Below are 13350 nucleotides of genomic sequence, written 5' to 3' on the forward strand. Positions count from 1 at the left end.
ATGGAAATCGAGAGGAATTACACCGTTAGATTATACATAGCTATATACATGTTTCTCCTGATCATCAATAGCAGTAAAGGTAAGGGAAATTACATTTGAACGTTCCATGTATATACCTTTACTCTATGTAGGAGGGATACAAGTAATTTTGCAATGTTTAACCTGTCCCTGTAATTAAATGAAGTATATGCATACATGTTGACCAATAATGACTGGTTTAACATATTGGATTAGCGGATTAAATGATTTATTAATAAATCATCAACTCTTAATGTGTATATTATCTACGTTCATGTGTGGCTTGAGATTGTAGCCCATACATAGCACTTAGATTTACCATTTTTCTGAAATCTGATAATATTTTAGGTCTCCTATGCTTTGGGAAAGTGAGTGGACATGTAAGTGATCCGTTCTCTGAGTTCTAGCAGGGGTATGAGGGTGACTTTAATTTGTTGGATAAAGTATGTCTTTGTCTCTATGATTACCTGCCTCGTAACTTCATCTTTTCACTGCAGGTGCAGTGTGCCCGACACCCGATAATGAAGGTAATTGTTTCACAAGCCTTCTTAGCAGTTGACGGATGACAAAGACGAAACAGTTTATAGATAACGTTTTTATTATACTGTAATAGTGACGTTTGGGTATGGATACTTATACCGTTGTCAGTCTTGCGTGACAACGGTATAAGGATCTTTACCCAAACGCCGCTACTGCATTAACATAAAAAAGTTGTTGTCCATACACTGTGTCACTTTGTCAATAAATGTAATGCATTTTCTTTACTCATTCATAGTTCTAAAGTGTTTTGTATTGCACCTTAACACAGTTATATTATATTTGAAATAGCATGATTGTGTTAAGTAATCAAGATTGAAAAGCTATTTTAACTTAAGTTTTCTAACTATCATATTGCGGTGTAATGTTCCAAAATGAAAAATAAGGTCTTTATAAGTCTAAAATTGCCATTCCTAACACCTTAAGTAGTTAACACAATTGAAAATGGCCTTATTGCCAAATGTGTGGCACATATGATTTTGTTTATGTGCCAACCACTAGCCGTTGGTAATACACCGTAACAGAGTGAGTGAGTATGGTTTTACGCCGCCTTTAGCAATATTCAAGCAATATCAAGGCGGGGGACATCGGAATTGGGCTTCACACATTGTACCCACGTCAGGAACCGGGTCTTCAGCCGCTAGGCTACCCGACTAGGCTACCCGACTGTCCCTCACACCGAAACAGATCCCGAATAATAAGATATATTGATAGGATCTCTCAGTCTCTTCAGTAAAACAGTGCGCATAGGCACGTATGTCATAACACATAATCATACATATCAGGTAATGCTCTGCAAATACAATATAATTAGTGTAATGCTATGTCAATATTCGGTGAGTGATTGCCTATAATTAAGCATTTAAAGGAATGCGTCTTGTTGAAAACAATAGCTGTTGAACTGTTCCCACCGCCCTGCATGTTATGCAGACATGGATACAGCATTGCTCATTATGTGTGCTTTCGAGTACATAATAGCAACGGACAAGCCTGACATGCGATATGTGTGTCTTTGTGAGTCGTGGATAGTATGTGCGTGTGTTCAGGGCTCGCCGTAAATAGTTCATACCGATAGGCGCATTATTACACACATATTAAAATAGAAATTTATTTGAAAAGGCTTTTCAGGGTAGATTTGCTTTATCTATACGACCCCTGGTTTTAAAATGAATAGTTATTACATTGTATTCATCAAAACCAACAACAATTTATGCTGTAAGTTGCTGAACACGGAAAGTGAATCATGTGCTCGTGTTTACCGACGGGCAATGATTTCCTCGTACCTGATACATTTTAATGCTTGTTGTTTAACGCCGCACTCATGACACATTGCGACTAAGTGACCCCGCCTGTAACTAATTTAATATTAACCAGACAACCCAGTTCTTGATATTTCGAGCAACGACCAACCAAGCCTGCCCACCCGACGGAATATGGAATCCAAGGGTCGGTCGGGTAGCCTAGTGGTTAAAGTGTTCGCTCGTCACACCGAAGACCGGGTTCGATTCGCGACATGGGTACAATGTGTGAAGCCCATTTCTGGTGTCCCCGCCGTGATATTGCTGGAATATTGCTAAATACTCAAACCATACTCAATCACTCACTCACTCACTCACTGGAATCCAAGTTATCATTAATACTTCAGTTGTATACTTGAACAATGCATGGCGAATGGAACTTTGTGTCAACAATTTGTTGAAGGAACATGTTTACAATGATCAGATTCCCTGCTAGATATAAAACATTTTTGCACAAAAACTACTGACTGTACACTTCCTCGTCAAGATGACTGGTATTCAATACGGACACTGTTGCTAATTAGATGTAAACATGATTCAAGGTATCTTTTCAAATACTCTACAACTGCAGTTTTAGCCATCAATGCTTCAATTCAACCCTGACGGAAACACATGCGTCAGCATCACGCTTGTACCTGTTTCCTCCTGCCAGGTTATGTGTATGTAAAAGGGAGGTAATTCATCTCATGTTGAAAATATTACCTAGATACTTATAATGAATGACGTTACGTTGCTTGTACGTGCATGACGCGTACGTGTCCGGTCGGGCCTGGTGGATTGGCCATTGAAGAACGTAACATTGATGAGAGAGGAAAGCCTGAAGTCATTCAGGTCTTCACATTTACCACTTCGGTGGAACCCACAAGCACAGGTATGGTGCTGACAAACCTAGAATCGAGACGAATCGAAAAGAACCGGGATTCGAACCCGAAATTATAGGTTTCTGGAGTGCCTAAGGGACGCAACTCTGCACAGCGAATTGCGACGCTTTAGACGGCTGGGCCACCCGTGTCGCCAGTTCACACGGATGGTATCATCATATGTAGATTGCAGTATGTAGCGTTCTGGTGTCTATAAAAAAATATTGAATAATATATGGGTGGAAATTTGAACAACAACCCGAATGAAAACGAGAAGGGAGTGCAATATATATTTCAGGCACGGCCATGGCATGGGGACTGACGCTCCTCTATCACCTGGCATCATGTTTCTTGTGCACTATAATGTGAATACCTCGATTCATGTTCACACAAAATCTTATGTCTTGGAATGTTCACAAGGTAGCTTTCATTTATTATCATTGCGTAATTCAGTTCATGTGTGTTAGCAGACCATCCACCTATGCCAAGTCAGTTTTCACTTTTGTCATGCGAATGTAATCGCACTTGTGTGTGAAATCTTTGATTTGATACCGAAGGGTTCACAGTTTTAAATCTCACACTAACACCAATAGTCTGAATTAAGAACTTTTTGACATAACTACTTTGAGATGCATTTAGAAGTTGGAGTACTAAGTAAGTTCATCCATATATCTTATCTGAACTTATATGACATTAATTTTGTGTGTATGAATTAAACAAACCCGATATGTTTATCTCATTATACTCATAATCCTTATAATTTGATAATGAATATGTCACAAGCTACATGTACGCGACAGCTACCCAGAGGTCCATTATGGCGTCCCTCCACGTCAATGTATGGGGTCGATATCACGCTTCGAAATATCTATGGAAGACCCAAAGAAAAGGGATTTCATTTCTAGGTGGCACGGCGGCGCTACTTCGCAATGATTAATTCACTGCATATCTTGTATACTTTAACAAAACGTACATCAAAGGCAGATGCACTTTATCAATTAATGCCACCCATAATCCATTACATTACGTTAATTACTTTCATTGTAGAGAACATAGTGAGGTCGATGTGCCTCAGTGGTCAGATCTCCGGGAAGAGGGTGTACCTGGACACGTCCTACTTCTCCAGCAACATGGACACATGCAGATGTTCCATCACAGCCACTGGATCCGGGGGATCCGTCACTTTCAGTTTCCCTGTTGTAGACAGTGTCAACTGTGACGCAACAATAGCTGTTTCTTCCTTCAACTTCATAAGGAATTGTTCATCCGGTGGATCTTACAGCGGATTTCTGGATTTCAACGCTACTGTTGATCTCAAGCTGGAAGGATCAGGTCCTGTTTCCCACTGTATGCTGGTCTATACTGAGGCTGCAGGTATTTATAATCAGTAATAACGAACTATTTAACCATCATGAACCTTTATATTTCAGCACGTTATCCATGCTGTTATGTCTCATCCAAAGACCTAGACTTCAAATACATGTGTCAAGTGTGATTATCTTCGAAATGAAGCCTACATACAGTGATATTAAATACTTTCAAAGCTGTGTCTTACCCATTTCATTCTGACACTATTTCGTCAACAAGAAATACACAACAGATGTGCTGTCTTCATATACAAGGGTGTAATATGTGCATAATATTCCATCGGACAAGAAATTAGTGCGTATGTTTCTAAACGAAGGTGAATTTTTGTGCCTGTTCTTATACGAAATAGCTAAGAGAGACACTGCGTACATTTGTATGTAAGTGCCTGACAACAAGTTACTTTCTATGACGTACCAAGTGAAACGCCTCAAATCATTGCATAACACAGAACATTGGCTTTTTTCTGAAGTTGATTTATGGGAGTGAGTGAGAATAGTTTCACGCCGCTTTTAGCAATATTCCAGCTATCATGCCGAGGACACCGGAAACATAAGAAAAGTTGTACCCATGTGGGAATCAAACATAGGTCTTCGGGCGTGACGAGTGAACGCTTTAACCACTAGGCTACCCCACCGCCCCTACTTCATGGGTATTTTACATTTTACGTATCACTGATAGACTTGTCATCGACACCATCGTAATTCGGGACCGGGTGTTTAAAGTTGTAGGATAACAAAACGTGTTCATATTTTACAGAGATGATGCTGTCTGTTTCCTGTTATGCAGCAACTACCGTAGCAACCCCTATGACAACAGAGCAGATAACGACTACGCTAGAAGGTAATTACTTTGTTTCAACCACAGTTGGTTTTGGTTACATGTCGTGTCGGCCGTAATTCATCTGCCTTTATGTTTCAGTCATACCGCCGACGACGTTTGCCTCTACCACGCAGGGCACATCGGCCGTACCGGTGTCGTCCCCAACGTCCCAGATCAGCACCACAGAGGAGGTGTCGTCGCCAACATCCTCGGTCTTCCCCACTGAACCACTTTTGCCAGTAACAGAAGAGAATCAGTGTGAGTGTAATTCCGATTGCTAGAGAAGTTCCATTGGAACTGAATTATATATTGATTGTTAGAATATTAAGTTTGGACACACAGGAATCGAATAAAGTTAGTTTGAAATGTTGAACTATAAGAAGCGGAAATGCTGGATTATTTATGAATTACATATCTATGAAGCAAAGTGGTAGCGTTCCCACTGAAAATGTATGGATTGCCGTATTAACGAATCATGTCACTTCGTGTAAGCGCTCCAGCTTAAAGACATTTTCTCTCAGTAAGATGGCCATCAACACGACATCATATTATTCAGTTACTCTGAATGATAAACCTGTAATATTTTCAGTCAATCTTGTATGTTTCAGTGGCCGTTTGTCCCCAATCTGATATACCAGGTGTGTAAGATATGTATTATATGTAATATCATGATCAGATGTCTATGAACTGGCATGCAACAGGTATATCTAATTTGACTTGTTGTTCGTTATTTATAAACATAACTTTTAGTGACAATATATTGTTGCCGAAAACAACAAACTTGTCCCAAAGGTACAATTAATGTTCATAACGTCAGTGTCAAACTTCTAACGTAACATGACTTTTAAATGTTGTAGTTGTTTAATTATATTGAATTTATTTCCATCGCTGTAAGTGAAGTTGTCAATAAGTTTTATAACATTTGCAGTCGAACTTCTGATTTCAAAAGACTTTCCAATATGTTGTAGTTGTTGGGATGTGTCGTGCAGGGGTTCAGCAAGGCACGAGGATATACCTGGACTCCACACTGTTCTCGGGCGAGTTCTCCAGGTGTTCCTGTAGTCTACGGGTTGTCAGCGAGGCCGGTGGTTCAGTAGATATCTACCCAACAATAATAGACCGCAAGAACTGCGAATCAAGAATCCGTATTGATGCCATGAAATACAGCCTGGATTGTAAAACCAGAAATGGTCACGTACAACGATTTCTTTACAGTTTAAACAGTTTGGATTTAAGTATTTCCGGCCAAGGTGCTGGAAGATATTGCTTATTGTTTCAGACGAAAGCTACAGGTGCGTACCAGAATATATTCGATAAACTGATAAATGATGCAAATAAGTTACAAGAGAGTATGTAAATGCATAAATGGGTGGATGGATGGATGGATGATGGAGGGATGGATGAACCAACGAAAATATATGAGTACAGAAATTATTTCAACGTAACACAATATATACATGATCTATAAATGTTGAGGATGGATGTATACTATAAGGTTATAAAGGATACATTTTAGACATGTTTGTATTCTGACTATTTATTGCAGCGGTGAGACTGCAACTCGAATGTTCGTTTGGGATTTCTGCCGAGGTACAAGACACGAGCACATCATCTACGTCCAAAACAACACCGCATGTGACATCATCCCTGTCACCAACACCCGCCTCAAAAGAGTCGGTATCGTCAACCACCTCCCAGGTTACCTCAACAGAGTCGATAACCACTCCCCCATCAGTAACAGAAGGGAATGATTGTGAGGAACAGTTTCATAATTCACATATTTCTTGTAAGATCCACATCTCAAGACGACGAATGGAAACAAACGGCCATTGTGCTAAATAGACTTGGACAAACCTGAAATGTATATGTGAAAGTGGTTTGTCCGGGCAATTGGCAAGCCAAGAATGATGGGTTCCTTAAATCACTGATAATCTTTTAACGTAATGTTTACTTAAATTGTTATGAAAATGCGCACACAAGTCAACATTTGCTAACGACCAAAACTTAATCTGATTAATTTGATGTAATTTAGAACCGGTCGCTTCAGCGACAAACAAATTCAACAGCAACTCCTGAGATTTAGCTTTCGGGAACGTGCCAGTGCATTCGAATGATAGTCTCTTGCTGGAGGTAATCCTACACCACTCGTGCACGACCCATGTCGTCCGCCAGGGTGAATGTCCTATGGCACTGGCACTGGCACTGGCACAAGGTCTCACGTAGACATCAAGAATTTTATCACGATAAAGAACACCTGTCTGAAGGAACTTTCAGATCAGTTGATTGTGCCAGAAACCATAAGTGAAACGCCGCCATATTTGTCATGCTTACCCCTTTTGGCACATTTATCACATCGTGTACACGGTCGATAAAATCTAAACTCTAATGAAGATATATGAACTGGCATGCATGTCAATGCTGCAGTGTCAGTGGGAGTCGTATACAAGCTCTCCTCGAATGACGGCCCTTGTCATGCAGACCTCAAATGCCAGTCTGAGTTAAACATTCACTCTTCGGTTGGTCAGGATATTGGATCACAACTGCTGTCAGAAACAAGCTACAAGTACATGATTGCCTAATTACGCATGCGAGGACACAGTGTTATAGTTTTCAACTTCGCACTAATTACAACGTCTTGATATACATTTGAAAAAAAGAAAAGATTGTGGAACATAGACCCTCTTTCATGTTTCATTACATTTATGTTAGATTATACCCATGTGTATACATATACTTGTTTATGTATTAACCGAAGTAACCATGGACAATATTAAATCTAACCGCACTTAATAAAAACTCTCATTTTCAACTTGTATGTTTTCAGTGGCCGTTTGTCCCCAAGCTGCCATACCAGGTGTGTTGTAAGCTATTCTATTCTACAACTTGTCAGAATGTATTGTAAGATTATTTTGTTATTGTAATAACTGTCCCTTGGAATTATTTTAGCTTTAAACTTCACAGGATTTATTTTGCTCAATGAAAGAACCAAGTTAGCGTTTGTATAAAATGTCTTTCAAATATGTTGTAGTTGTTGGGATGTGTCGTGCAGGGATTCAGCAAGGCACGAGGATATACCTGGACTCCACACTGTTCTCGGGCGAGTTCTCCAGCTGTTCCTGTAGTCTGCGTGTTGTCAGCGCCGCTGGTGGATCAGTGGACATCTACCCCACAACGATAGACCGTAAGAACTGCAAAGTCAGCTTCAAAATTGACGTCCTCAAATACAGCCTGGATTGCCACAAAGGCAAAGATCACGCACAATCGTTTCTTCATAGTTTAGACAGTTTGGATTTGGATATTCAAGGCCAAGGTGCTGGAAGATATTGCTTATTGATTCAAACGAAAGCTACAGGTGCGTAAAAGAATATATTTGATGAACAGGTATATTTTCGAAAGATTAGAATGCATCATATTGCCATAATTCATGCATCATAATTTTGCTTTAGTATTCATTTCAACGAAAGCCCAACGTGTGAAATAGAGATCACGTTTTTTGTCTTAAATACTGTATATTCAAATGCAACAGTTATTGTGACTTCGATTTTCTTCACTTAAAAACTTGATATTACTGATTTGATGCAGGAAAACTATTTATGAAAAAGCTCGAAGAATGCCAACAAAAGAAATGTCGCTGGTATTGCATGTTCGTTGCAAGAAATAACCAATATTAAGGAGAAATTGCTTCAGAAACCAACACTTTTGATCGCTTTAATGAGATATCACCATTCTAAATCAAGTGAAAATGACAGATGACGAGCTGTAGGAAGGCTTGAATCCTGGACCTCGCAACGTGCCGTCGCTCATCAATTCAACATGAGGCACTTATGGCAACGTCATCAACAGAACGATCACGACCGCGAGGGTACCAGTAGTGGCCGACTACCCATGCAAACACCTCACCAAGACATATAGTTTCGAAACACGCATCCAGGTTCCATAGAACAAGTCCGTGCCATCCATGACAACAGAGACGTATCTGTTAGCATCCGTGCAAGGCGCTCAGCCATAAGGCCAAACCTTGACGGCAGAACATCAACGTCAATGTATCGAGTGGTGAAGACAACACTTGCGGCGTGAGACTTCGGGCTTTACTCCCACATCAAGCTGGCACTCCATGATATAATGGAAATACTGTTCCAAGCGTTAACCCAACACACTCACTTACTCACTTGTTGTGGACAGCACGTCAGTGCAGAGGGGCCCTCTTCACTTATGAGTAACGTTTCCTCCTTCACCGATCCGATGGGAGGATGCGTGTCTACTGGCGTCGAGGTGATGTCTGGGATGAAACGGAACATCGTAACGATATATTTCAACTCCTCAACCTACGGATTATCTTTCCCCAATCCTTTCGTCAATGTGTAGTGTCCGCAATGAGGCAGAGGTTTCAGGCCTGTATCACTGCCCTAGGTGGACACACTAGCTTCTGACTGTATGGAACCCTTAGGTTGTTGGTTGAGCATGTTTTTACGCTACTTTTGGCGATATTCCAGCAATATGGGCTTCACCAGAAATGGGATTCACACATTATACACCATGTCGGAAATCGAACCGGGTCTTCGGCGTGACGAGCGTAGACTTTAACAACTAGGCTACCCGATCGCCCCGAACCCTCTTAGGTGTCATGACTCATTTGCCTAGACTATTGCAAGCTACCGGACCTTTCGACATACTTTCCAAGATAAAATCCCACTCACGGCAAATAATTTTGATGATTCACTTCTTTTTTTTTGTATGTCAAAATAACTTTTGCTTTTGAATACGTGTTATATGTGTGAATCTATATCTGTTCATTATACCATTATCAATTGAAAACATGGGGCTTGGTACATATATGTTGTTTCTTGGTTAACGGGAGTATCCCAATTGCGTCGATCGATGCGTATGATGTCAATCACTGGATTGTCTGGACCAGACTGGATTATGAACAGACCACCGTCATATAGCTGGAATATTGCTGAGTGCGGCGTTAAACAACAAACAAACAAAACTTTAGTTCAGATCGGGATCAAACCCAAATCACTCAGTCACTTAAACTTAATGATTACATGTATTCCATAATCCACCATCATGCAACCTTTCTCTAAAACATCAAATCAACAAACAATGTCTTCTTTTTAAAAGCAAATTGACAATCATAAGCACACATAAGTTAAAACAGCAGAGTAATCTCGTTAGAGTATCCAGAATACATCTTAGTCGAGTGTCTTGTGAAACTTATATTCCAGAGGTGAGGCTGCAACTACAGTGTTATTCTGGAAGGTTTGCTGACTCAGTCAACACGACCACATCCACGACTACATTTACTCAAGAAACACCGTTTGTAACAACGGAAGCTATGGTCACATCTACCTCAACGCCTACACCATCCACAACAACATCTGCAACTACACCTGTCTCGATAACTGAGGCACCGACAACAGACCAACCAACAACAGAAAAGACACACAAGACGACTACCGTAACGTCATCCGCACCATCAACCTCGACAATAACTACGGAAGTTCTACCAACATCTCCAACAGAAATCACTCCCGTACCAGTGACAGTACCATCTCAGACTACGACGACCACGACGGTTTCCGAAAGTACTGGTTTAGATAACAAAACTGTTCTTGATGACACGCAAGCAACACTGTACAGTTTTCCCGGTATGTATTTTACAAATTGATACGTCATATCAGCTAAACTACAACTACATGTATTCATATTAGATTTGTTATCGCAAAGATTTCATACAGTTACATTTCCCGTTCAAGGTGCAAAACAAGGTATTACACATGTAGTTTTTAAAGTTGCAAGATGATATCAGAACAATGACTTTATGTTTTAACCTTTAAAGGTTAACCTGAAGATAAGCCAAATGGTTTGTTTTTAATTCAAAGGTTTCGATCGGATATTTGGATACAGGTAAAAATCAGTCACAAATCATTATGGGTTACACATCTTAACCTCTAAACCGAACACATATTATTGCTCCTATACTAATCCTACATATTCGAAAATGGCAAAAGGAAAACTTGATAGTGGAGATGAAAACCTGTCATATGCCAATTATACAATATTGATGGGCACTGAAAGTAAAGTCACTCGTGATCTTGAGGAAAAGTGTGTAAACCAAGACCCCCTTCTTGGTTTGCTTTTGCTAAACATGCGAAATCGGGGCGGGGTGATCAAAAAGAATTCCTGGAATTTATTTCCTAATGTACAAAATAGAACTTGGAAATCTAATTTTATACCGTAAGCATACATTGTGTCAATGGCGCTGATAATGGATGCTTTAATGTTTGTATGCATCTTTCCAGTTGTTGAAGTTACGGCTGGTGTGTCAGCAGGAATCATGGTGCTGCTGGGTATCATGGTCATCTTGCTCTGCAACAGGTTAGTGACCGGTGGAAGTAATTATTCCTGAAGTAACAAATGCAGCACATAAATTTTGAAAGACCGACTGTATTATATTCCTAGGGATTATGGGAGTTTCTTTCATAACAGAATAGTGTTTCAGTCAGAAATGTCAAACCATGTGTTTCTGCTCTGAAAGAAGATTGCTAATAATTTGTTTTGAACCAATATTGTTTACGACAATCTATCATGTCCAGTTAACGATTATTACTTCTGTAGATTGCTATTGTCGCCCTGATTTTATTTAAAGGTTTGTTACTCGCCCTCATGGGTGTCACCCGTCGAGCTTTCCACCCTAAAGAAGCTGACACGTCGTGATTCAAATATGAAATGCCGTTAGAATCGGCGTTATACCAACCCCATGCATGTCATGTGACAGCAAGGTTAGACTACTTCAATTCAAAATGTATTATGCGGTTGCACTAATGCAGATGTGATGTAAACAGTTAACTCAGTCACGGATTTCAAAATGAGATATGATCAAGGCATCTCAGTAAATGTGACAAATCAGTGGAATGATGTATTTCAAAACTACAGCTACAAACGGGAGGAATGGCAAACAACACGATTTTTGTTAAACATACTCCATGTTCACCATGAGTGTTTCACACATATTCGCCTTTGCAGATTTCAAGACAAACATCGTGGGGATGAGGAAAACGAACGGAAGCAACCAATAGCTGGCTACGCTGACTCGGAATATTCATCTGCAAATGTCTCAGTGCTGAACCCTCTGTATAGCGAAGAGGCTGAACCAGAGTGTTCTCAACAAGCTCGTCAACGTCCTGAAGAACATGGCTCAGACGTATCCTCCTCTTCTTCAGAAAGTCCGCCCAGCCCATCTGCCGGTCGGACAGTTACTGAAGTGAACGCGGGACAGGTGGAACTGACCTATGCTCTAGTCATTAAACCTAACCGTGGTCATACTAACTGTACGGAGCCACCTGGAAGAACGAAGACTGAAGGTTCTACGCACGGGCTATACCGATTGTGAATGTTTTGTGATGAAACTGATCTCTTCAGAGGGTCTTGGAGCGGTAAATGTCTCAACCAGTGCTGTGAGACCTTCCTTGGAAACTATGTGAAAATTATTACTTTTAATTGTTGCACAATTTCGGATTAACACTCAGATAGGGGTCCTACTGTATCTCACACCGCCAAAGAAACAGATTTTTTAACATGAAGAAATATTTTGCATTCTCAGGTCATAACATATAATTTCCTGAGGATGTCAAGAGGAGAGAATGCCTGTAATCATGATCAGTAAAGGCATTGTTGTGTGGTCATTGTACACTTTCCTGAAACACCGATCGCTATAGCAGCTACTGAGAACACAAACACAATCTAGACAAGTTTTGCATAGAAATTCTGTTTGTTAGGAACCGAAATGTGAATCCTGTTTACGTAAACATTAATATAACTCGTGTGAGACAGGTACATGATGGTAGTGGGTTTCCTTATTTCAGATATAATAATAATGATGACTACTAACTATTCAACAAAACACAACAGAGGTGATGGAAGAAAACATGAAAGTGCCATGAAAGTGTAAACCAGAACTTGAATGTTGGTAGTTCGAGATGACACACTTCAAACACATTTATCGGCTCCAGTATTATGTACAGTGTACAATCAAAGTACTCATCTATATTTTGGAATGACTGATCACTTAATAAATGTTCATAATGCAAATTGATACTGCTTCTATATTTTAGGTGAGAACCTGAGCATTCTCTTACAAAGTAAGATGTGGGATACATATGTACGTGTTGGTAGTTCCACTACTAATTAAATAATTCACCATTTCGCTGATTATGTATGCTCTCATATTTACGTTTATTTGAAATACAATAAATGACTATTCTTCCACATACATAATGACATTACTTATTGGATTTTGGTCTGAATCTGGATATTTCTTCAAGCTACAGCTGTCAAAATCGGACATTCGTTTACACTCCATTGTGAGCCTAAACAGTACACAATGTATGTACTAAGCACATGCACGCAGGAGAGTACGCAATGTATGTACCAAGCACATGCACGCA

General features: G+C 40.0%; 1 protein-coding gene across 1 annotated transcript; it reads left to right on the top strand.

Moving 5' to 3' along the window:
* Nucleotides 1-12296, top strand: LOC139473920 (uncharacterized). Its single transcript, XM_071256729.1, has 13 exons — nucleotides 1-79; nucleotides 516-545; nucleotides 3761-4087; nucleotides 4838-4921; nucleotides 5000-5158; nucleotides 5509-5538; nucleotides 5869-6192; nucleotides 6447-6653; nucleotides 7725-7754; nucleotides 7929-8252; nucleotides 10129-10551; nucleotides 11206-11281; nucleotides 11930-12296. The coding sequence occupies exons 1-13, from the start codon at nucleotides 1-3 to the stop codon at nucleotides 12294-12296; spliced, it is 2460 nt and encodes an 819-aa protein (XP_071112830.1).
* The last annotated feature ends 1054 nt before the right edge of the window (nucleotides 12297-13350 follow it).

This window comes from Haliotis cracherodii, unplaced genomic scaffold (genome assembly GCF_022045235.1).
Source record: "Haliotis cracherodii isolate W230 unplaced genomic scaffold, xgHalCrac1.p SCAF_3, whole genome shotgun sequence".
Taxonomy (NCBI): Eukaryota; Metazoa; Mollusca; class Gastropoda; order Lepetellida; family Haliotidae; genus Haliotis; species Haliotis cracherodii.

Coding starts and splice junctions, on each gene's coding strand:
- LOC139473920 (XM_071256729.1), top strand. CDS start 1: ATGGAAATCGAGAGGAATTACACCGTTAGATTATACATAGCTATATAC. Junction 80..515: donor GATCATCAATAGCAGTAAAG/GTAAGGGAAATT, acceptor TTTTCACTGCAG/GTGCAGTGTGCCCGACACCC. Junction 7,755..7,928: donor TCCCCAAGCTGCCATACCAG/GTGTGTTGTAAG, acceptor AATATGTTGTAG/TTGTTGGGATGTGTCGTGCA.